General features: G+C 33.9%; 1 protein-coding gene across 6 annotated transcripts in view; it reads left to right on the forward strand.

Annotated features, from left to right (window-relative positions):
* The window catches only part of KLHL4 (kelch like family member 4), a 119296-nt gene that overhangs the window by 67462 nt on the left and 24737 nt on the right, over nucleotides 1-27097 (forward strand). For 4 of the 6 annotated variants that reach the window (XR_007474918.1, XM_049705095.1, XM_049705096.1 and 1 more), the window contains exons 4-9: nucleotides 603-799; nucleotides 4552-4764; nucleotides 9490-9676; nucleotides 15690-15909; nucleotides 17581-17748; nucleotides 19508-19720. Coding sequence is in view for 5 of the 6 variants with exons in the window: in XM_049705095.1 (XP_049561052.1) it covers nucleotides 603-799; nucleotides 4552-4764; nucleotides 9490-9676; nucleotides 15690-15909; nucleotides 17581-17748; nucleotides 19508-19720 (1198 nt within the window). In the remaining variant the exon portion in view is untranslated. Of the gene's footprint in view, nucleotides 1-602; nucleotides 800-4551; nucleotides 4765-9489; nucleotides 9677-15689; nucleotides 15915-17580; nucleotides 17749-19507; nucleotides 19721-27097 lie in introns of all 6 variants that reach the window. The other 2 variants (XM_004283102.3, XM_049705097.1) reach the window with 2 other exon arrangements.

Raw genomic sequence — 27097 nt, forward strand, 5'->3', positions numbered from 1 at the left:
TCTGTTTTTTATACCTAAGAAAATAATCATATAAACAATTCTTTAGCTGAGGACTCTTGGCAACATTTTCTTTCTTTTAAGACAGTGCTGGGCATTAATTCCAGATGTAATATTTGGGCAAAGTCATCCTTATCAGCTAATAAATACAGATGCAAAAATATGGACATATAAGCTTAATGTTATTTACCCAGACATTTTTCCACACAAATGACAGGTACCTGTATTGCCCATTGTACAATCCTCATACAATATGACATAATGCTTCTTGAGTCATAATGTAGACAGTTTTTAGTATTAGATTTAAATGCAGGTCTAAGATGATAAAGAAACAAGAAATTGCTTTTTGTTGCAATGGTGGTACTCACTGTTCATTTGCTCCAGTTGTTTTTGATAATCTAGTATGGCTCCCTTCAGCCATCTTATTAGTGTTTGTACATACTCACTTGCATATATTCACCTCAAAAGGTATTCCCTGAATAGTTACTGTACACTAGAAAAAGCAGCCCTATTAATTAAAGAAATTGAAAATTTTAGCTATCTATCATATTTGTGTCTTACTTTATGGAATATATAATAATTCTTTACTTTTTCAAACCATTTAGGTGTCCTGCAATTGAAAGAAGATACTATTGAAAATTTGCTGGCTGCAGCTTGTCTTCTGCAGCTGACTCAAGTCATTGAAGTCTGCTCCAATTTTCTTATAAAACAACTCCACCCTTCAAACTGCTTAGGGATTCGATCGTTTGGAGATGCCCAGGGCTGTACCGAGCTCCTGAGTGTGGCACATAAATACACAATGGTAAAATCAATTGCTTCATGTTAACTTATAGTGATAATATATTAACACAGTGTCTAAACTAATTATATGTTTACAGATATGTGTTTGTGTGTGTGTGTTTGTGTGTGTAGAACCATTCCAAGGTAAAGATTATAATGTTGGGATAAAATTAAAAAGCAATATGAATTTACATAATTTTCAAATGACTTGCACAAAATAGATATTAGATACAAATATTTGTCTGGTTGAGCTGTACACAAGCAAATTTCACATTTTTCAAACTAAAATGATTTAATTAAATCTCAGAGCTTGGAGAAATGAAAATATTGCCAACAATTAAACTGGACAAATGCATATTTCAAGTAGAATCCACAGTAACAAGAAAACATAATTTCCCTGATGTTTTTGTACTATTAGAACTTTACTTCATAAAGTTGTACAAATTATTATTTCTAATGAAATTTATCGGGTTGGCCTAAAGGTTTGTTCGGGTTTTTCATACGATGTTATGGAAAAACCCGAACGAACTTTTTGGCTAACCCAATAGGCATCATTCAATAAGTAAAAAAGTAATATTATTGGATCACTATTAACTGGAAGAACTTAAGAACTATCAAAATTAGTAAATCAGACAATTCTATTGAATAGAATTTTTATTTCTTAATGAAAACATGTTATTTCGGTGAAAACAACTCAATTCTTTAATTAACTTAAAATTCCTCTCAATTCTGTTAGTAATTATAATAAATTAACTGAACATATTTGATGTGTTAATTCTTTAAAAGTTGCATGGGATAAGACTATCTTTATTCAGTCAAGTGAGAGTGACATGAAATATAGATTGTAGGGAGGCAAGTAAAAGTAGACAGAGGATATTAAATAAATCCTTACCATTCACGCTAATAATTCCTTTATACAAAGAAGAAAATGAACTTTTTAACCTCTGAAGCAGGGAACAACACAAGAGATGGATCTTTCTGAGAAACCAAATTAAAAGATAAAATTTCAAGCTAAGAAAATAGCTACCTTTATTTAAGATTCAAAAATAAAGGCAAGTACATAAAAATGAACAATAGAAAATCACAACTAAAAACAATAAAATTAACAGTACATTTTAGAATTGAGATGCATATAATTAAAAAAATATTTCTAGAGTTTCATACAGACCTTAAAATTTTCAAACTTATAATATTTGAATTCTCTTAAAAATTCTTGTAAAACTTCCCCTCTCTTCTTCCCACCCTTGGTCATTGTTCAAAATTTGAAGTTTTAAACATATTTCTGAAACAATACCATTATATGGCAAATCATATTATAATAGATTGACATTTTAACATGTCATTTAATTATGCTATTTATATTCCTATGTCCTAAATATAGATGCTATATAATCTATAGGAACAGCAGTTCAAAGGTTAATCCTACCACAAATGCCAAACATGAAAACTTCCTGTTAAATTACTTAAATTCTTGAACTAACTATTAACAGTTTCCTGTCTGGTATCTTACTCTTGCAGACAAAACACATTCTGATAAACAGCTTGAGTTATTTTTGTTGCTCAAAATGAACTTGTCTTCCTTTTCCTATTATGTGACTGAAACTGAGTGTTAAAGCAGGATGTGCAAAAAAATGCAATGCTGTTATCTCCTTTAATCCCTCTTTAGTTATTTTAGTATATATTATAAATGCAGCAAAAGATGTCAAGATCTTGCTAAAATAATGCTTTTATAATACTGTACTGATAATATAAAAATGCAAATAATTTTAATCTCTAAGAATAATGCTAAACTAAGGATTCAGTTACAGTCATTTGAATCATAGACTGAGTAAAACAGATTGCCCTTTCTAATGTGAGTGGGCCTCATCCAGAAATACCCTCACAGACACACTCAGAATGATGTTTGGCCAAAAGTCTGGACATTCCATGGCTCAGTCAAGTTCACATAAAATTAACCATCACAATTATATAAATAGTAGTCTGCATCGATGAAACATTCAGCAAATATGCTATATTCATTGAATACATTTTGCAACAATGTAAGTGTGGATTTTAAAAATGAATACTAAACCAAGGGCACTCTCTCTCACACTCTTGTTTTTTTTTTTTTCTTTCGTTGGAGAGTGGATAGAAAGAAGAATGAGAGAATGAGAGATGGGGTCTTCCATAATATTTACACAGTTTCAAAGTTTACATACACTACCAGTAATGGGTAACCATAAGCTTTAGAGTGTTTTATCTTTTTCTTAACCCTTTCATAAAAATTATGTCATTTATGAAAGGCAGTTGAAGTATTGAACAAAATGAAGTAGACCTAAAGGCATAGGTGTGAGTTCATACTTAGCCATTTACTGCACAAGAGATCAAACAATTCACATAGCCTGTTTTCTCATCAGAATAATTCCACCTCCCACAAGACTGCATTGGTGATGACTTAAAGTTTGTGAAAGAAATCTGTAAAGTGTGAAGTGCTGTACAATTGTAATGTATTTTTAGTTTTAGTACTAGCTCCACCATTTTGCTATAGATGAGAGGGTTTTCAACAAGGAACATCTGCTATAGTAAAAGCAGCAGTTCTCTCTCAATTACTTGATTAGTCACAAGAGGGCTCTTTGTCTAAATAGGCAAGTTAACTTGGAATTTATGGTATCAGAGCTTCCTGATGGGTCTATCAAACTTGATGATTCTTGTATGGATAATTTTGCTATTAGGTTAACTCAGTCCCACAATGACTAAACTCAAGGGCACTGGTGGTTCATTGGCAGAAGTCTTGCCTCCTACAATGGCTAAACTCAGAGTGGAGCTGAGGGAGTGATTTGATTTATCCAGATCCCCCAGTTATACAGAGGCTGTCTTAAGCTGCTTCCAGAATATCTATTTATTGGGCAACATAAATTACCAACTAGACTTGCTTATGTCAATTTCAGAAGTATATTTTATTGCATTTAAATCTTAAGATCTTTACTATGAAAAATGTTGGAAATGATAATTGTGTTGTCAAAGAAAATATATAACATTATAAATAGGAAAAATATAGTGGTGTTTTGATGAAAAAAATTGAAACACAGCTGCCTGAAATTTGATACTTGATAAAAATACAACACAAATGACAGAAGACAGAATCAAGTTATAAAACATAAAAATTGAGAGATAGCCCCACTCCCCCTCAAAAAATAACTCCAAAGGAGTCACTTTTAGATTAACCTGACTCTGTAGATGTTTATCCATTGTAAAATAACTTTGCCTTGGTTAATAGAAGATTGTGCTTTTTTACAAGAGAAGTTTTAAATCAGTCTCTTTTTCTCATCTCAAATGAATTCAGTATGTTGCCCCATCAAATGCACAGCCAAATCTGCCTCTACCAGGCCTTCAATATAACCTCCACCTTGAAAATTTTTAGCATTTCTCTTCAGGTTTTTGGCTAAAGGCCAACTTGACATCAGTCAGTTCTGGAGTCATAAACTGTTGTCACCTACAAATCTGAGAGAGAAAAGCACTGGCATCAACTCAGACACTACCCATGTGGCCTGTGAAGTAGTTAAGGCCTTTCCTTGTGTTTAATAAACAACTCCCAGTGGAAGCATTTTGTTCCTCAGCTTCAGAGGCTCCTCCAATACCCTGTCACGGGCAGCAATAACATCTATTTTCTATGAATGCATATATCTGTCTCTCTGGCTTTTTCTGAAGTTTAACAAAAAGAAATGCTTTGGTAAGCTTATTTTGTTAAGAAGTTTCTAAAGTACAAAGTTTCAGTAGAAGACTTCTCTTTTCTAGGAACACTTCATCGAGGTAATAAAGAACCAAGAATTCCTCCTGCTTCCAGCTAATGAGATTTCAAAACTTTTATGCAGTGATGACATTAATGTTCCTGATGAAGAAACTATTTTCCACGCTCTAATGCAGTGGGTAAGGCATGATGTGCAGGCTAGGCAACAAGACCTAGCAATGCTGCTTTCTTACATCAGACTGCCATTACTTCCACCACAGGTATGGAAACTTACCCAAGGAATGTAAATTATAGTTCTAAACAACAACTAGGCATTAAGCCATTCCTTTTTTTTTTTTTTAATTTTATACAGAGAATTTCTGGTACAGGATTTGTTTCACAGAAGGACATGTACAGCCTTCAATTAACAATATTAATAATGATGAAGAGCAAGGAAAAAAGGTTTAAGGAAAAAATCTACAAATGATCCCCAAACTTCAGAATACTCATTAGATTCAGTTTCCTCTCTCACCAAACAGTACTTGTAACAAGCAGGGAAAATGACTAACCTAACTCTTTTTCTTTTCCTGCCATCTTCTAGGCAAGGTGATAATAATCATTACAGTAGCATCCCAGAGGAGACCCTAGGAAGGAGTTAGATTCTGGATAATACCTACTAACTAACATGAGTAATTAGCTACTATGATTGAAACCATATTATAATTGCTTCAGATGCACTGGAGCATCATTATAATGGCATCCTCACCATGCATACAGAAGGATTGTACTAAAAATGATCCTAAAAACAAATGCCCGCCCTTGGATAAAACTCAGGATTGACCCACCTCATACTGAATTTTAGTACGTAAAATTTAGTGAGGTTGGAGTGCAGTCTCACTATATAATTCTAACACTGGTGATAACCAAAATTATTTCTCTGTAGCCAACTGATCAGTAGTATATATCATTTATATTATATATATACATATATATATATGAATATAAGGCACATATGAACACTTCATATGCTATATAACTTGTAGCTAAAGTCCTCAAACATCATTCACATTGGAAGGAAGGACTTTTCTGGACTTAATGTATCCGTAGCTTCATAAATGTTAAAATTAATCAATTTGCAAAACATTTCTAATTAAATGTTAACATTGAAAAATAGATTTTAATTTGCTGATGATTTCTCTACTTTTTTTTTTTTTTACTTTTAGCTGTTAATTAAATCCCATGGAAGTACATATTTACTCTTCTTTTTAGTTGAGGTACAGTTGATTTACAATATTATATTAGTTTCAAATATTATTATTTGAAACTATAATATAGTTTCAAATAATATAATATAATATTAATATTATATTAGTTTGAATTAATTCAAACTAATTCAAAATTTTTATAGATTATATGCCATTTATATTTATTATAAAATATTGGCTATATTCCCTGTACTGTACAATATATCCTTATAGCTTATTTATTTCATACATAGTGGTTTGCATCTCTTAATCTCCTACCCCTAACTTGCCTCTCCCCCCTTCCCTCTCCCCACTGGTAACCGCTAGTTCTCTATATCTGTTAGTCTGTTTTTTTTTAATTGAAGTATAGTTGATTTACAGTGTTATGTTAGTTTCAGGTGTATAGCAGAGTGTTCCAGTTATATATATATATATATATATATATTCTATTTCAGGTTCTTTTCCATTATAGATTATTACAAGATATTGCCTATAGTTCCCTGTGCTATACAGTAGGTCCTTGTTGTTTATCTATTTTATAGTTAGTAGCGTGTATCTGTTAATCCCAAACTCCTATATTATCCCTCCACCCCTTCCCCTTTGATAACCATAAGTTTGTTTTCTACAACTCCGAGTCTGTTTTGGTTTTGTAAATTAGTTCATTTGTATCATTTTTTTTAGATTCTGCATATAAGTGATATCATATGATATTTGTTTTTCTCTGATTAACTTCACTCAGTATGATAATCTCTAGGTCCATTCGTGTTGCTGCAAATGGCATTATTTCATTCTTTTTAGTGGCTGAGTAATATTACATTGTATATATATACCACATCTTCTTTATCCATGGACACTTAAATTGCTTCCATGTCTTGGCTATTGTAAACAGTACTACTATGAACATTGGGGTGCATGTAACTTTACAAATTAAAGTTTTCTTCTTTTCCAGATATATGCCCGGGAGTAGGATCGCTGGATCATATAACTCTATTTTTAGTTTTCTAAGGAACCTCCATACTGTTCTCCATAGTGACTGCACCAGTATACGTTCCCACCAACAGTGTAGGAGGGTTCTCTTTGCTCCACACCCTCTCTTGTATTTATTTTTTGTAGAGTCTGTTTCTTTTTTGCTGTGTTCACTAGTTTCACTTTTTTTAGATTCTACGTATAAGTGATAACATACAGTCTTTGTCATTGTCTGACTTATTTCTGAGGATAATACCCTCCAGGACCTTCCTTGTGGTTGCAAATGGCAAATTTTCATTCGTTTTTTATGGCTGAGTAGTATTTCATTGTATAGAGTGTGTGTGTGTGTGTGTGTGTGTGTGTGTGTGTGTATATATATATATACCACATATGGTGAGTGGGGCTATGTCCCTGCTCAGTTAGTTACTTCACCTGAGGCATGCCAGTACTGGTGCCTATAGGCTGTTGGGTGGGGGCAGGTCTGAGTCCTAAGGCTAATAAGCTAGAGGGAGGATTCCAAAATGGCCCTTACCAGGGCCAGTGTCCACACGACAGAATGAGCTCCCACAAATGGCTGCTGCCAGTGTCTGACTCCAGGGTGAGCTCTGGTTGCCTATTGCCTTTCCTGGTGACTCTCTAAGATCAGCAGGTAGATCTGACACAGTCTCCTTTCAAGTTACTGCTTCTGTCCTGGATCCCAGAGCATGTGAGATTTTGTGTGTGTCCTCTAAATATGGAGTCTCTATTTTCCACAGCCCTCTGAGTCTCTTGAATGTAAGCCCCGCTGGCCTTTGAAGCCAAATAGTCTGGTTGCTTGTCTTCCTGGTGCAGGGCTCCTGGGCTAGGGAGCCTAATGTGGGGCTTAGACCCCTTGCTTTTTGGGGAGAACCTCTGCAGTTGTAATTATTCTCCTCTTTGTGGGTCACCCACACCGGGATTATGGGTCTTGACTATATTGTGACTACCCCTCCTACCCAACTTGTTGTTCCTTCTTTACATCTTAACTGTAGATGATCTTTTCTGGTAGGTTCTGGTCTTTTTCATCAATAGTTATCCTATAAATAGTTGTAATTTTTGTGTGCCTGGGAGAGGAGATGAGCTCAGACTCTTTATTCTCTGCCATCTTTGGAACTCCCAGTACATATTTACTCTTAAGCCGGGGCTTCTTTGAAACTCAGTTTCTCAGGCCCCCACCACAGACCAACTGAAACGATTTATTTGGTTGAGGCCAAGGATTCTGTATTTTAACAAGTTCTCCAGATGATTCTTAGATATGCAAAAATTTGAAATACACTGGTGTAAAGGATCAGAAGCCCTTAACTTTATAATGCTATTAAGTCTATATGACATTCTTTCAGCAAAAGGCTTAGTTGGACTTTTCTTAATTTATTGGAATAACAGGAAATATCCAGCTGAAACACACAACCAGTGGTACCTTGGCCTCCCACTCCTGAGTATGCCTAGAATGTGGGATTGTGTGAACTTTTCCTGATGATGGTAGTAGTGGGTAATCTTATACAAATATTCTAGAAATGAAATACATGAAGAGACTGGTGATAAATATCTGAAGAATATTTTTGAAAGAAAAAAAAATTACATAGCCTAGTTTTCAAACCTATTTGCTACAGCGTATGCATTAAGGAAATACCTGGGGTCTCATCAGCCAAGTCAAAACAGTGATCCATCAGGGATAAAAAGTGGGGTGAGAACAGGGTTGAGGTTAACCAGTGAAGAACAGGAAACTTCAGGGGGAAGTTTTATGGGGTAAGATTAGTATGTCCATTCCAACAATCTTCTTGCTGTTCCTGTCAATTCCTATGATACTGTAGACTCCAGACTCCAAGGAACCAATCTAAATGACCCTTGGAAAATTCTGAACAAGACTCTTAACTTCTCAACTCATCTCAAGAAGAATACTTTACTTAGCTTTTATCCCATTGAATTAGGGTCATATTAGCTGCCGGGCAATAATGGTTAGAAAGGATTGATCTCATATACTATTGATGATGAATCACCTAGTTACTAATACATGTACTTTACTGGTGTACACATGTACATGTACAGATAAAAAGCACCTGCTTCATGCTTTGATTTGATGATAAAGATGCAGCCCCCATGGTGATATTATTTTTTTAATTAATTAATTTATTTAGGGCTGCATTGGGTCTTCGTTGCCGTGCATGGGCTTTCTCTAGTTGTGGTGAATAGGGGCTATTCTTCACTGTGGTGCACGGGTTTCTCAATGCGGTGGCTTCCCTTTGTTGAGGAGCGCAGGCTCAGTAGTTGTGGCAAACAGGCTTAGTTGCTCCTCGGCATGTGGGATCTTTCTGGACCAGGACTTGAACCCAAGTCCCCTGCATTGGCAGATGGATTCTTAACCACTGTGCCAACAGTGAAGTCCTGATATTATTTTAATTGCGCATGTTTGTGCCATCTCCCCTAAATCAACCAAAAAGGTGACTGCTTCTCTAGCGGGGCAGGAGACACTTGCTCTGTGCAGACACAGCCATTCACTTTGCTTTCAGTAGCACATTTTATGAGTGCTTTTTCACTTTCACTCCTGGAGATTACATGTACATACTCAAAAGAGGAAAAGTATGTCAAATAAATGTGCATTAATAAATTAGCTACTACCATGAGGCTTTTAATGATAAAATATGTTACTAAGTAACTTAAAATATTAAATAATAACACATACATTAGAATTAGCTTGAGTTTTCTCCAAAGTTATATAAATGAAAATGCTATTTCTAATGTTTTCTCTTTACTTCATATACATGCATCATTACTTTTCAGTTACTGGCAGATCTTGAAAACAGTTCCATGTTTACTGGTGATCTTGAGTGTCAGAAGCTCCTGATGGAAGCTATGAAGTATCATCTCTTACCTGAGAGAAGACCCATGATGCAAAGCCCTCGGACAAAGCCTAGAAAATCAACTGTGGGAGCACTTTATGCTGTGGGAGGCATGGATGCTATGAAAGGTAACAGGAACAAATTAATTACTTTAGAAAGTATCATTCAAAAAAGATGTATTCTCAACACCCTCTAAACTATAAGCGTGGTGTTAAAGCTATATATAAATGTCTGCATCTAAAGCTATTTCTTATAAATAAGGTAATATAAATATTATGACCTCCTTTTTTATTCTTACCTTATGGGATAAAACCCTTTCATTAGTGTTTCCTCAACTCTTAATAGGTACTTTTCCCTTATGACAGCAATATTTATTTATTTATTTATTTCTCTCAGGATACATTTAATTTCTTTTTATTGAAGTATAGACTTACAATATTATATTAGTTTCAGGTAAACTACATAGTGATTCAGTATTTTTGCAGGTGGTACTCCATTATAGGTTATTACAAGAAAATGGCTATAATTTCTTGTACTATACAGTATATCCTCGTTGCTTATCTATTTTATACATAGTAGTTTGTATCTGTTAATCCCATACCATTAATTTGTCCCTCCCTCCTTCTCTATCACCTTTGGTAACCACTAGTTTGTTTTCTATATTTGTGTGTCTGTTTCTGTTTTGGATATACATTCATTTGTATTATTTTAGATTTCACATATAAATGACATACAGTATTTGTCACTCTGACATTTCACTAAGCATACTATTGTCTAGATCCTTCAATGTTACTACAAATGGCAGAATTTCCCTCTTTTTGTGGCTGAATCCTATTCCACTGTATATATACCTCATCTTTTTTATCCATTTATCTGTTGATGACACTCAGGTTGCTTCTATGTCTTGGCTGTTGTATATTATTCTGCTGTGAACATTGGAGTGCATATATCTTTTTGAATTAGTGTTTTCGTTTTTTCTGGATATATGCCCAGGAGTGTAATTTCTGGATCATATGGTAGTTCTATTTTTAGTTTTTTGAGGAAACTTCATACTGTTTTCCATAGTGGTTGTACCACTTTACATTCCCAGCAACAGTGTACAAGGGTTCCCTTTTATCCACATCCTCTCCAACATTTGTTATTTGGAGATTTTTTGATGATAGTCATCTGGCATGTGTGAGGTGATATTTCATTGGAGTTTTGATTGCCTTTCTCTAATAATTAGCAATGCTAAGCATCTTTTCATGTGTTAGTTAGCCATCTGTATGTCTTCATTGGATAAATGCCTATTCTGCCATTTTTTGATTGGGTTTTTTTTTGATATTGAGTTGTATGAGCTATTTATATATTTTAGATATTAACCTCTTGTAGGCCACATCATTTGCAAATATTTTCTCCCATTCCATAGGTTGCCTTTTCATTTTGTTGGTGGTTTCCTTTGCTGTGCAGAAGCTTTTAAGTTTAATTAGGACCCACTTGTTTATTTTTGCTTTTATTTCTTTTGCCTTAGGAGACAGAACCAAAAAATATTGCTATGATTTATGTCAAATAGTGTTCTGCCTGTGTTTTTTTTCTAGGAGTTTTATGGTTTCAGGTTTTACAGTTAGGTATTTAAACCATTTTGATTTTATTTTTGTATATGGTGTGAGGGAGTATTCTAATCTCATTGCCCAGTTTTCCCAGAACCACTTGTTGAAGAGTGTCTTTTCTCCATTGTATATTCTTGCCTCCTTTGTCATAGATTAATTGACCATAGGTGTGTGGACTTATTTCTGGGCTTTCTATTCTGTACCATTGATCTATTTGTCTGTTTTGGTGCCAGTACAATGCTGTTTTGATGACTTTAGCTTTGTAGTATAGTCTGAAGTCTGGGATGGTGATACCTTCAGCTTTGTTCTTTTTTCTCAAGGTTGCATTGGCAATTTGGGTTCTTTTGTGGTTCTTATGTGAACAATTTTTAAATTTCAGTATTTGCTTTGCAACATAAGATCTTTTCATGGAAAACTTAAAGATTTACTGTAAACGGAAGGGATGGGGTCCTCCAAATTTGTTTTTTGACAGGAATAGGAGAGTGGTCTCTAACTTCTTGCTGTCAATTTCCAGATAGTTGCTCAAAGACCAGTTACAAATAAACTTGAAATGTTGATAACAAGATCAGCAATTGCATCCTGGAATAAAACAATGATTTTACAAAAGAATTTCAACAAATAGGAATAAGGAAAAATTTCTGAAGCCATCATTCTACCTTGAATACTTCTTAGAACTTGTTTTTCTATAGTTCTGTCTTTTTACACTTGATTTCTCAGTCTGTAGACCCATGTTTCCAAAACAATGTGGCAAGGACTTTGTAATTAAGAATTGGCAGTGTAGGAAATAAGATCAACCACTTAAAATTTGCCAAGTCATACATAGAAATGTTTTGACACCTTGTAGAAAATGTTACAAAAGTCAAAGTCCTGTGCTTCTGGAAACCGATTCTTTCTTTTGGTATGTGTAACTGGAAATTGGAAGACCATATAGGAGACATGTCAATTAATAATAAACCTATAAAACAAAAGCTTGCAAATGCAGTTATTTCCAAAGTAGTAGAGAAACGTCACAGAACTAGTGTTCTTCAGAAAATAACAAATACAATGAAATATTATAATTAATTTCAAATCTAGTAATGATATTTTATTGCATTTTGTTGAATAGAATTAACATTAACAGCATTTAAAAGGTGTCTTATTTGATATTTATATAAAAAGGTACTAAGTACAAAATGCAAGCACAGCTATGCTTAGTTTCTGATTTAAAAAAAAAATGCCTAACCTGCAGAGTGAGAAATGGAAAACTTTGTGTTTATTGGTTTGGTTTTCCTGTTTGTTACTATTTTTGTTATTTTTTCAGGTTCCTGTTTTTTAAGTTAATATTACACAAATGAATGTATTACACAAGATGGTAATAAGTATCTACAACTCCTTATTAGCTTACAGAAATGAGTGAAATGTGAGCCTATGATCCCTTGACTCTATTACCACAGTTTGATATGGAAGGAAGTAAAACCATCATTTTGAGACTCTTGGAATACCTATTGTATGGAAATATAAAAATGTCTATGGGAAGTTGCAGACAACTACAATAATAGTAAAAACTATTATTTTTGAATACCTGATCCTTGATTGGCATTTTGCAAACATCATTTCTAATCCTCACAATAATGCTACAAGATAGATTTTATTACCCCAGTTTTGCAGATGAGGAGACTAAGGTCCCTAAGATTAGATAGCCAAGCCAAGGGCAAACACCTAGAACTAAGGGAAAGGGAATTATTACTCAAATTTTGTGTTCCTTTTTGCTATACTGCCACTATTTTAGATGAAAGAACAACAACAACAACAAAACTGACCCCTCTCTTTGAGGGTTTTAGAATATATTTAAAATTCAGGGTGAGCACTTAGGAGCAAAAAAAGAAAGAAAGAAAAGAAAGAAAAAAATAAGTAAAGCAAAAACATTAAAGTGGTAGCATTTATCTGTATAAATGAATGTTACATTTAAAAACATATCAATTTACATTCTTAAAAAAATTTCTATATGCATGCCTTTTCTTACAGTGTGTTGTTTCACTTATCTTTTTAAGATACTTTTTGAACTTTCACCTTTTGATGTTTAGGAAATACAGTACTTCCTCAGTCTTTAATTACCTTTCTGACTCATACAATTAACTTGGAATTAGTTGCTAAATATAGGTATCAGACAAGTGGCTGGAGTTAACTATAACTCCTACCGTGTATATTAAAAGATTCATCAAAAAATTCTAAGTATGATCACAGAGTCAAAAATTTTAAATGGTCAAATGGTAAACTGTGGGCTTTTGTGAATACAAGGTTTTCAGTAACCTTTCATTTATTATAAACAATGAATTCTGAGAGACAATATGGCAGGGGACAAATTAAAAGTTAATATAGTGATTTTTATTTCATTTTAAAAATAGATGGAGGAAATCACTACATCAGATATATTCACAGCAGGAACTATCATGTTCCAAACAACACTACAAAGTTTGGCTGGTTTTGTTCTCTCTTGAATAGATCATAAGTTAGGGTTGAATAGGAGCTTTGAAATGAAATAAAAAACAATATTTGCAAAGTTTAAGTGTAGAAGATCGATATACACAGAAAAGTTATGAAGTGAGTCCTAAAGAGAGAGATTAGTAAAAACAAAAAAATCTAAGTTTTCCCATCAAATATAGAGCTGCCATAATAAGCTACCTAGAGGATTTACATTTTGATTAGTTGGAGCAATTGTGGAAGTAGGCAAATGGGCTAAAGAAATTTTCAGAATTCAAGATACAGAACTACAAGTCATATATATTCATAGATGCAAATAGTAGATATGGGGTAAATTTATCTTTTATATTTTATCTAATGTCTGGAAAAAATTAACTTGGCATGAAGCAGCCTTCATCATTTCAATGTAAATCTTCAACATACAGCTGATTTATGTAGCCTTCTACAATTTCCTAATTACTTCACCATTAATAACTCTATAATCTTAATAATTAGTGCACCCTAACCTTCATTTCCTAATCTAAATTGGCTTTTTGGTAAATTCCACTAATGAAAAGAGTTCAAAATGAAAAGTTAAAATAGAAAAGAGTGGATAGGAAGACAGATGTGGGAAGATTGGAATGAAGAAGTGGAAAGATATGAAAACAGATAGAGAAAATTGACTGCTTGACAGAGTGAAAGTAGATGTGAGTTTGTTTGTAGGTATTCCAGTTGTAACAGTATCATCCAGAGACATTTATTATATAAAAGCTAGGTGGTGTTATTTGACCTCTCAGCAATAAATATAGTCAATAGAGTGATTGCTATCTGTAAATCAGCATTCAGCCAAATCCACATTGTCGATGAAAGATACAGGGATTAAAGAGAAAGAGTAAATGAGTGCCTGTATATTTGCATGTTTTTATTGTGAAAATCCAAACTCTTGAGACAAAAATACTTATAGTGCACTATTCACCAGAAAAGACCTAAAAAGATATAAACACTGTTTCCATTAGTCCAATATAAAAAGAAAAACTTTCAGAAGCAGCCATAGACATAATATACACTCTGCCTAAATCCTTATACTGTAGCCTTATAATTTGCCAGTGAAAAGGCTTCAGATATTAACTGTTTTCATCTTAACTAATGGATTATATTTTCTCCACAAATCTCCCAGTAGAACAACAGAAGTGTTTTTGCTTATTCCTATGGTTAGCATTGTGAAATTGGGTTGAAATTCCCTAAATCTGTCACAAGCTGTCTTAGGTACGCTATGAATGTGAATCGTCTAACTCTTTCATTTCTTACTTTGGTAATTAGAAACTTTCCTGTTGTGCAGAATCAATTTTTATTAAAAAATAACAGCAGCTATTGTTGATGACTGGTAAAAAGCATTGCCTACAGGAGTAATAATTTATTATGAAGTAGTGACAATTTACTATGGCAGTAGTGACAGTATACTCTGGTAGTAAACTTGGTATTTCAGTAATTGAGTAGAAAATTGAACTTTTATTAGCACATAAAGAAGGTAATACCTCAGAATTGCATTATTAATTATAATACATAAATAATATGAATATAAATAATTATGTTATTAATTATAATCCTTTGTGTTACCATCATGGAACATTAAGTGAATCAACACTGAAGTTCCATTTAAAAGGAATTTTCATTCCTGTTCTTTTAGTCGTTTGTATTTTAAATCAACCCACACACACACCAAACTAAAAATAAAAGGTCATAAATTAGTATATTGAATGGTTATAGGTATGTAAACAGTCAGTAATAGATTCCGAAGTAATTTTTGGTTGTAAAATATGGTGTTTGACACCTGTGTTAGTACTACCAATAGCTTATTATAGCCATTATAAGCATATAAACTATATATATTAAGTAAACTATTTTATTCTGACTCCTCCATTTGGATTCAGAAGTGGTGAAATATCCTTACCTTACCTCCCAGGTTGGAGAATCATCTGGGCTACTTATTTTAATTTGAGTTGCAATCACTGATCCTATGCTATAAATGATAGATACATAAATATAATATGAATGATGCCAATTAAAATTTTTATACAAGCAGTTTTTACCATTGTTCAACATTTTTTAACAGGTACCACTACAATTGAAAAATATGACCTCAGGACCAACAGCTGGTTACATATTGGCACCATGAGTGGCCGTAGGCTTCAGTTTGGAGTTGCTGTTATTGATAATAAGCTCTACGTCGTGGGAGGAAGAGATGGTTTAAAAACTTTGAATACTGTGGAATGTTTTAATCCAGTTGGCAAAATCTGGATGGTGATGCCTCCCATGTCAACACACAGGCATGGCTTAGGTAAGAGCTTAATGTTACATAGTTTCTAAAGAATGTACAGTTAGTAGAGCTTTTTAAAAATTAAATTAAGCTGGAATACACTAACTGATATGTATAAAATAGATAACTAATCAGAACCTGCTGTATAGCACGGGGAACTCCACTGTAGAGTAGAAACTAACACAACGTTGTAAAACAACTATACCCCAATTAAAAATAAATAATAAAGGTCATCCATCTGAAAAAAAATTAATTAAAATAAAATTAAGCTGCACATCACTGAGATTTAGCCAAACGCTTAGTGAAAATGTTTCCAAAATGCTGAAAAGCATAAGCAAATGATAAAAGACTGTGAAAGTTTTTCTTGTTTCAGATGTCATACTTGCTATAATCCTATCTCCATTCTACCGGTATTTTAAAGGGGTCCCACTTCAGGAAGGATAAAAACTTTTAGAAGGAATACATTGTTGAAGAGCACGAAACTACAACAGGGAGTTTTTTGTAAACTCAATTTAGAGAAAAGAACACTTGATAATGGAGAGACATTGTTTCTTTGTTTCATTGTTTCAAGGGACTAGTTTCTAGTGTCCCTTCACATAAGAAGCAAAACTATATTTAGGCAAAAGCCTTAGGATACAGTTTGAAGGCAGAAATATTTAGAAAAAAAACACTTTGGTTGAGAGTAGCTCTAAATTATACTTAATCCAGAGGTTCCAAAAAAGTTTAAGAAGGAATGGAGACTTCTGGAACAGTGGGGAACTTTGATTCTCCTGTGTATTTGTCAAGGTATATCTTTCTTCATGCTAGACTCCGTACGATTCAATAACAGAGTTTCTTAAAAAAAAAAAAGCTGAACAATTGCATTGTTCTTTAAGAACTGAATTTTACACAGATAAAGCATGCCATATCCAGGACTGGTATTATTTGCCCCAAAATATCTGATAAATTATCTATATCAAATGATAGACTATGTAATTATTCAGCTCAGTTCTGTCAGTGTGATGTTTAGAAAACATATCTTACAGAGAAATCAGAGCAAATTGTTAAATTCTAATTGATATTACTAAAGAGATAGGAGAGGTGATGAGGGTATACCTCTGAGAGGCGGATTGAGATGGTGAAGAAGGTAAGGTGGGGAGGAACCAGTTACGTGAATTCCCAGAGCAGATGAGAAACAGAAAGGGGCTATTTATAGTATCTACTGGAACAAATTTCTAACTGAACCTCAAAAATCCTTGTCTACTTAGTTATCTCATGGGAATTTTTTTATCCCTATAATAAAAATCAGGGATTAGAAAGACCTATCACAGTTAGCCTACAATTCTAAGATTCATCTAAGATTCAATATCATACCTCATTTATCACTTACATTTGAAAAATAACTTTGAAATTATGCCAGAAAACAAATCAGCTTCCCTTTTCTATTAATCCTGAGAAAAGTTGTGTCCCACTACTTCCTTTGACTTCAGCATTACAACCATGATACCCTAACTATGCCTGAAAATTTCCTAGGGTTAAAAGACCATATTAATTTTTATATCAAGATCAGTAAATTATTAATTAAATGATTATTTACAAAACCATTTAAGAGATACAAACAAATTTTTAAGCAGTCAGTTCCTTGAAAAATGAAACAACATCCATTGTGTGTGGCCTACCTAGGTGAGCCCTCATGCTATTTTTACACTTTAGGCGTAGCCACACTTGAAGGACCAATGTATGCTGTTGGTGGTCATGATGGATGGAGTTATCTAAACACTGTAGAAAGATGGGATCCTGAGGGACGTCAGTGGAATTATGTGGCCAGTATGTCAACTCCTAGAAGCACCGTTGGTGTTGTTGCATTAAACAACAAGTGAGTAAACTCAAGCATGCATGCTTTTGCTCCCATTTCATGTGGTACAGCACTTCAGTGATGTGATCCACCAATCAATAAGCATTCCCGGTGACCAGGACATCCTAGCTATTGATAGTAGAAGGCCTTTGTTGGAACTCTCCCTTCATTTTGATGGAAAATATTTATCTAAAATGAACATTTAATTAAATATCCTGTAGTCCTTTGCTACTCCAGTGTGGTCCTGAGACCAGTAGCATCAGCATTACCTGAGATCTATTTAGAAATGCTGAATCTTAGCCCCAGCCTAGACCCCCTGAATCAGAATAGACATTTTAACAAGATCCTCAAGTGACTTGTGTGTACATTAAATTTGAGAATCAAACAAGTTCCAATCTTACCCTCAGGAAGCTACCACTTTTTACATTATAACTTATTCTTGACTTATCAAAATTTTGGTAAGTCTTTGTAATAGGCCAAGTCTCTTTGTTCTTTACCATTCACTCTCCTGAGTATTTTAGAATTACAACTAGTACCACCTTTCTGAATCTTTCCCTCTTCCTGATCGCTTGCCTATAAGAGAAGCTAATATATTGAAACCCAGTGATGTTAGAGGTTTCTACGAGCTTGAATTGTTCTTCTTGCAGGTAATTATGTGCTTTCTGACAAGGAACCTTTGGAGATAATGACCAGCATATAGGAAAGACTTGAATGATGAAAAATTCAGACACCAGGATGGGTCAGTGGCAGGAGACAGCCTTGTATGTCTGTACTGACTATGCATATGCATAAAGCCAATATCTCATCACATAATTGGGTTCAGTAGAAATTTCAATACAATTTCAAGTAAAATTCAATTTCAATTTTAGCACCTTGTGCAAGGAGCAGGAAATGTCTATAGTTAAGAGGAGACCCAGACTTACAGTGTCTTAGAGATTAAAATTCTCCTAAATCTGATTATCTCTTGCCTAACCTGAATGATATCAGGCGACTCAGTAGCAATCTCCTACCTTTTACAGAAGAAGCTGAAATCATCGAATCTGACTAATTTAATTTTGTCTTTCTGACTTGCTATTGTTCACAATTGAGCATGAAGGGCAATTATAGACATATAGTTTAATAAATGTTTATCTTCTTTATTGATGCAGGATTAAATTTAAATTAGATTAAAAATACTGCTCATCAAAAGAATTGGCATTTAAAATTTATGAAAGAAATGTCATAGCCAATATATCTTTCTAGGAAAAAAATCTGGTTTCTAGGTTTTATTCTATTCCCCTAGTTACTTATTAAATTAATATCTTCTTAGTTACAAATTTTTTTTACACTAAATAAAATAGTTCATAGAAAACAACAGGGATTCTAATGCTAAGCAATTAAACCTAGCTAAAATTGTAAGGTTGCCATAGTTGGGTTTTGGAAACATCTTACCTTTCTCTAAAAATGTTTAGCTTTATTGAGGTTTAACTGACAAATACTACCAACAATTTTGAAATCTCCCTTCTTTCTCTGTACTTCACTTCCAGTGGGATCCTTTAATCTATTATATCATGTCAAAGTAACTTTCACAAAAATGATGAAACAGAGAGGTTTAGGGTAAGGTAGACCTTAACAAATGCCTTTAGGTAACTATCCATTCACAAATTCAGGCCATTCACTGTGAAATACTAAGGGAGTAGAACACACAGTTCAATGCTTTGCACAAGGTTCTGTCACTTTCATTCTATGCACAAATTTACACACACACACACACACACACACACTTCTGTCTTTTTTCTAGGCTATATGCTATTGGTGGACGTGATGGAAGTTCCTGCCTCAAATCTATGGAATACTTTGACCCACATACTAACAAATGGAGTCTGTGTGCTCCAATGTCCAAAAGACGTGGAGGTGTGGGAGTTGCAGCATACAATGGATTCTTATATGTTGTTGGGGGTCATGATGCCCCTGCTTCTAACCATTGCTCCAGACTTTCTGACTGTGTGGAACGGTAAAATATTCCTTTTTATTCATGTATTTATTTGGTTATTTGTTTTTATCAGAAATAAGAAGGATTTTTAAGCTACCAGAAAGTAGTCTTACAAATAAGTATTAATTCTTACAGCGGTATAATCCTTTGTAAAGTTGTACACTTACTCCTAGGCCTGAAATATTGTGAAGAAATCCTCCTTATGCATTCCAGATTCATCATAAGAAATGTATAAAAAGAATGTGTTGTTTTATCATTTGATAGTCACCCTATAAAATGAGACAAAAAAATGTAAGAATAAATAAATTTTATTACAAGCTATGTCATTCAACTATTTACCAGCTCAAATCAAAATAACTTTACTGTTTTGAAAACAAAATCAATCCTCAAAGGATGAAGGCTTATCACTACAAAATAAACTGAAAGATTTCCCAAAGAGAAGTGTTAATAATGTTTTGAACAATGACTCTATTGCATTAAGTATTTAATTTCCCAAAGGTAACTTCTTTGAATGGGAGACATTCATCTGGACAAATAAAGCGCACTGTGTTTTTTTAAATGTCAGTCATATTACTTTGTTGTTTTACCATTCATATTCCCTTTCAAGATAGAAAAATATATATCTATATGCACAAACATAACAGTTGATAATATTAACCATGTTCCAGTGACAAATTTACAGTCAGTAAAGTTATCAGAATTCAGAAGACAGAGATCAATATGAATGGAGTCCTCAAGGGAAATTCATGAACAAGATAGAATTTGTACTTTGTAGGCATAAAAAAGAATGGAGGGAATTTCAGGTCTAGGAAAAAGCACAGCCAAAACCCTGAATATAAAGGAGAAACCTTCATAGATATGAGCAGAGACTTTAGGTTGAAACAATTTGGAAGAACAATTCAAAAACACAATTAAGCACCAGATTTTCTGATAGCCTGAAATGTCAAGGTGGAAACTTTTGGATTTCATCTTGTAGGCAAAAGGATAATTAAATTTGGAGAAATGGAATATCACAAAGAAAATAATTTGGGGGAAATTGATTTACAGTGATATGTAGGATATAATGTAGGGAAAAAAGACTAAAGGAAAGAATACGAATATTATTTTTTCTTCTGAAAAGCATAATCGATGATGTTAATACTTCATTTCTTATAGGGAATAATTGATTTATGATAGACTTTTTCCTTTTTTTTCTGTTTTTTAAAGTTTAATCATAAGTGACCAGCTCCCTGCTACTCAGTGTATATCTGGAATGCTTTTCCTGAGATTGGATCTTAAGAGATGCAAACAAATTTTAATTTAACATTATGCAAAACATAAAAGAGTTCAATTACTGTCTCAATATATAATATATTATAGTCAAATATATGTGACACTGAGATTATCCATATCAGTTTTCCCCAAAGTTAGCAAAGTAGTAGTTGATCACCTCTTCATTATGCTAGATATTTTTAGTGTGGCAAAACATACATCACATAAAATTTACACTTTTAACCATTTTTAACTGCACAATTCAGTGGCATTAAATACATTTACATCGTTGTGAAAACATTACCATCATTCACCTCCAGAAATATTTTTTTCATTTCCTCAAGCGGAAACTCCATCCTTATTAAAAAACAAATCCCCATTCTTCCCTCACCTCAGTCACTGGCAGCCACCATTTTACTTTCCTTTTCTATGAATTTCATAATCCTAGGTACCTCATAAAAGTGGAATAATACATAATCCTTTTGTGTCTGGCTTATTTTACTTAGCCTAGCAATAATTGTTCAAGTCTCATCCATGTTATAGCATTTATCCAAATTTCCTTTCCTTTTAAAACTGAAAAATATTATATTATATGTACATACAGCATCATTTTCTTTATCCATTCATTTGTCAATGCACAAATGTGTTGCTCCACCTTTTGTCTACTGTGAATAATGCTGTTAGGATATAGGTGTACAAATATCTGTTTGAGTCTTTGCTTTCAATTCTTCTGGGTATATACACAGAAGTAGAGTTGCTTTATCATATGGCAATTCTATTTTTAAATGTTTTATTTTTAACATCATTATTGGAGTATAACCATTTTACAATGGTGTGTTAGTTTCTGCTGTATAACAAAGTGAATCAGCTATACGTATACATATATCCCCATATCCCTTCCCGCTTTCATCTCCCTGCCACGCTCCCTAGACCATCCCTCTAGGGGGTCACAAAGCACCAAGCCGACCTCCCAGTGCTGTGCTACTTCTTCCCACTAGCTATCTATTTCACATTTGGTAGTGTATATATGTCCATGCCACACTCCCACTGTGTCCCAGCTTACCCTTCCCCTCCCCATGCCCTCAAGTCCATTCTCTACATCTGCATCTTTATTCCTGTCCTGCCCCTAGCTTCTTCAGAACAATTTTTTTTAATTTAGATTCCATATATATGTGTTAGCATACGGTATTTGTTTTTCTCTTTCTGACTTACTTCACTACGTATGACCGACTCTAGGTCCATCCAACTCACTACAAATAACTCAGTTTCATTTCTTTTTATGGCTGAATAATATTCCATTGTATATATGTACCACATCTTCTTTATCCATTCATCTATCAATGGACACTTAGGTTGCTTCCATCTCCTGGCTATTGTAAATAGTGCTGCAATGAACATTGTGGTACATGACCCTTTTAATTATGGATTTCTTAGGGTATATGCCCAGTAATGGGATTGCTTGGTTATATGGTAGTTCTATTTTTAGTTTTTTAAGGAACCTGCATACTGTTCTCCATAGCAACTTTATCAATTTACATTCCTACCAAAAGTGCAAGAGGGTACCCTTTTCTCCACACCCTCTCCAGCATTTATTGCCTGTAGATTTTTTGATGATGGCCATTCTGACTGGTGTGAGGTGATAACTCATTATAGTTTTGATTTGTATTTCTCTAATGATCAGTGATGTTGAACATCCTTTCATGTGTTTGTCAGCAATCTGTATAACTTCTTTGGAGAAATGTCTATTTGGGTCTTCTGCCCATTATTGGATTTTTTTGTTTTTGTTTTTTTGAAATCGAGTTGCATGAGCTGCTTGTATATTTTGGAAATTAATCTTTTGTCAGTTGCTTCGTTTCCAAATATTTTCTCCCATTCATAGGGTTGTCTTTTCATCTGGTTTATGGTTTCCTTTGCTGTGCAAAATCTTCTAAGTTTCATTAGGTCCCATTAGCTTCTTTTCCTTTTTATTTAGATTTCTCTAAGAGGTGGGTCAAAAAGGATTTTGCTGTGATTTATGTCTTAGAGTGTTCTGCCTATGTTTTCCTCTAAGAGTTTTGTAGTGTCTGGAATATAAACATTTAGGTCTTTTATCCATTTTGTGTTTATTACTGTGTATGGTGTTAGGGAGTGTTCTAATTTCATTCTTTTATGTGTAGCTGTCCAAATTTCCCAGCAACACTTATTGAAGAGGCTGGCTTTTCTCCATTGTATATTCTTGCTTCTTTTATCAAAGATACGGTGTCCATATGTGCGTAGGCTTATCTCTGGGCTTTCTATCCTGTTCCATTGATCTATATTTCTGTTTTTGTGTCAGTACCATACTGTCTTGATTACTGTAGATTTGTAGTATAATCTGAAGTCAGGGAGCCTGATTCCTCCAGCTCCATTTTTCTTTGTCAAGATTGTTTTGGCTATTTGGGAACTTTTGTGTTTCCATACAAATTGTGAAAATTTTGTTCTAGTTCTGTGAAAAATGCCATTGGTGGCTTGATAGGGATTGCATTGAATCTGTTGATTGCTTTGGGAGTACAGTCATTTTCACAGTGTTGATTCTTCCAATCCAAGAACATGGTGTATCTCTCCAACTGTGTGTATCATCTTTAATTTCTTTCAGCAGTGTCTTATAGTTTTCTGCATACAGGCCTTTTGTCTCCTTAGGTAGGTTTATTCCTAGGTATTTTATTCTTTTTGTTGCAAAGGTAAATGGGAGTGTTTCCTTAAATTCTCTTCCAGATTGTTCATCATTAGTGAATAGGAATGCAAGAGATTCCTGTGCATAAATTTTGTATCCTGCTACTTACCAAATTCATTAATGAGCTCTAGTAGTTTTGTGGTAGCATCTTTAGGATTCTCTATGTATAGTATCATGTCATCTGCAAACAGTGACAGCTTTACTTCTTCTTTTCCAATTTGCATTCCTTTTATTTATTTTTCTTCTCTGATTGCTGTGGACAAAACTTCCAAAACTATGTTGAATAATAGTGGTGAGAGTGGGCAACCTTGTCTTCTTTCAGTTCTTAGTCGAAATGTTTTCTGTTTTTCACCATTGAGAATGATGTTGGCTGTGGGTTTCTCATATATAGCCTTTATTATGTTGGGTTAAGTTCCCGCTATGCCTACTTTCTGGAGAGTTTTATCATAAATGGGTGTTAAATTTTGTCAAAATATTTTTCTGCATCTATTGAGATGATCATATGGTTTTTATCCTTCAATTTGATAATATGGGTATCACATTGATTGATTTGCATATGTTGAAGAATCCTTGCATTCCTGGGATAAACCCCACTTAATCATGGTGTATGATCTTTTTTATGAGTTGTTGGATTCCGTTTGCTAGTATTTTGTTGATGATTTTTGCATCTATGTTCATCAGTGATATTGGCCTGTAAATTCCTTTTTTTGTGAAATCGTTTTCTGGTTTTGGTATCAGGATGATGGTGGCTTCGTAGAATGAGTTTCGGACTGCTCTTTCTCTTACTATATTTTGGAAGAGTTTGAGAAGTATAGGTGTTAGCTCTACTCTAAATGTTTGATAGAATTCGTCTGTGAAGCCAACTGGTCCTGGGCTTTTGTTTGTTTGAAGATTTTTAATCAGAGTTTCCATTTCAGTGCTTGTAATTGATCTGTTTATATTTCTTCCTGGTTCAGTCTCAGAAAGTTGGGCTTTTCAAAAATTTGTCTATTTCTTCCTGGTTGTCCATTTTATTGGCATATAGTTGCTTTTAGTGATCTCTCTTGATCCTTTGTATGTCTACAGTGTCAGTTGTTACTTCTCCTTTTTCATTTCTAATTCTGTTGATTTGAGTCTTCTCCCTTATTTTCTTGATGAGTCTGGCTATTTTTTTTTATCAATTTTATTTATCTTCTCAAAGAATCAGCTTTTAGTCTTATTGAACTTTGCTATTGTTTCTTTCATTTCTTTTTCTTTTATTTCTGTTCTGATTATTATGATTTCTTTCCTTCTGCTAAGTTTGGGTTTTCTTTGTTCTTCTTTCTCTAATTGCTTAGGTGTAAGGTTAAGTTGTTTTTTTGAGATTTTATTTGTTTCTTAAGATAGGATTTTATTGCGATAAACTTCCCTCTTAGAACTGCTTTTGCTGTGTCTTGTAAGTGTGGAGTCATCGTGTTTTCATTGTCATTTGTTTCTAGGTAGCTTTTGATTTCCTCTTTGATTTCTTCAGTGATCTCTTGGATATTTAGCAGTGTATTGTTTAGTCTCCATGTGTTTGCCTTTTTTACAGTTTATTTTTCCTGTAATTGATATCTAGTCTCATAGCGTTTTGGTCAGAAAAGATACCTGATATGACTTAAATTTTCTTAAATTTACCAAGGCTTAATTTGTGACCCAAGATATGATCTATCCTGGGGAATGTTTCATGAGCACTTGAGAAGAAAGTGTATTCTGTTGTTTTTGTATGGAATGTCCTATAAATATCAATTAAGTCCATTTTATTTAATGTGTCATTTAAAGTGTTTCCTTATTTATTTCCATTTTGTATGATCTGTCCATTGTTGGAAGTGGGGTGTTAAAATCTTCTACTGTAATTTTGTTACTGTTGATTTCCCCTTTTATGGCTATTAACTTTGGGCTTATGTATTGAGATGTTCCTATGTTTGGTGCATATTTACAATTGTTATACCTTCTTCTTGGATTGATCCCTTGATCGTTATTTAGTGTCCTTCTTTGTCTCTTGTAGCAGTCTTTATTTTAAAGTCTATTTTGTTTGATATAAGAATTCCTACTCCAGCTTTTTTTGCTTTCCATTTGCATGGAATAACTTTTTCCATCCCCTCACTTTCAGTCTTTATGTGTTCCTAGGTCTGAAGTGGGTCTCTTTTAGACAGCATATATACGGGTCTGGTTTTTGTATCCATTTAGCCAGTCTGTCTTTTAGTATGAGTATTTAATCCATTTACATTTAAGGTAATCATTTATATGTATGTTCCTATTACCATTTTCTTAATTGTTTTGGGTTTGTTATTGTAGCTCTTTTCCTTCTCTTGTGTTTCCTGCCTAGAGAAGTTCCTTTAGCATTTGTTGTAAAGCTGGTTTGGTGATGCTGAATTCTCTTTACTTTAGCTTGTCTGTAAAGTTTTAATTTTTCCGTTGAATCTGAATGAGATCCTTGCTGGGTAGAGAAATCTTGCTTGTAGTTTTTTCCCTTTCATCACTTTGAATATATCCTGCCACTGCTTTCTGGCTTGCAGAGTTTCTGCTGATGGTCAGCTGTTAACATTATGGATATTCCCTTGTATGTTATTTGTTGCTTTTCCCTTGCTGCTTTTAATTTTTTTTTTTGTATTTAATTTTTCATAGTTTGATTAATATGTGTCTTGGCATGTTTCTCCTTGGATTTATCCCGTATGGGTCTTTCTACCCTTCCTGGACTTTATTGACTATTTCCTTTCCCATATTAGGGAAGTTTTCAACTATAGTCTCTTCAAATATTTTCTCATTCCCTTTCTTTGTCTCTTCTTCTTCTGGGACCTCTATAATTTGAATATTGGTGCATTTAATGTTGTCCCAGAGGTCTCTGAGACTGTCCTCAATTCTTTTCATTCTTTTTTCTTTATTCTGCTCTGCGATAGTTATTTTCACTCTTTTGACTTCCAGTCACTTTTACTTTCTTCTGCCTCAGTTATTCTCCTTCTAGAGAATTTTTAATGTCATTTATTGTGTGGTTTCTCATTTTTTGTTTCCTCTTTAGTTCTTCTATGTCCTTGTTAAATGTTTCTTGTGTTTTCTCCATTCTATATCCAAGATTCTGCATCATCTTTACTATCATTACTCTGAATTCTTTTTCAGGTAGACTGCCTATTTCTTCTTCATTTGTTTGGTGTGGTGGGTTTTTACCTTGCTCATTCATCTGCTGCATATTTCTCTGTCTTCCCATTTTGCTTAACTTACTGTGTTTGGGGTCTCCTTTTTTCTGGCTGCAGGTTCATAGTTCCCATTGTTTTTGGTGTCTGCCCCCTATGGGTAAGGTTGGTTCTGTGGCTTGTGTTGGCTTCCTGGTGGTAGGGACTGATGCTTATGTTCTGGTGGGTGGGCCTGGACCTTATATTTCTGGTGGGCAGGGCTGCGTCTGGTGGTGTGTTTTGTGGTATCTGTGAAATTAGTATGATTTTAGGCAGACTTTCTGCAAA

This window comes from Orcinus orca, chromosome X (genome assembly GCF_937001465.1).
Source record: "Orcinus orca chromosome X, mOrcOrc1.1, whole genome shotgun sequence".
Lineage (NCBI taxonomy): Eukaryota > Metazoa > Chordata > Mammalia > Artiodactyla > Delphinidae > Orcinus > Orcinus orca.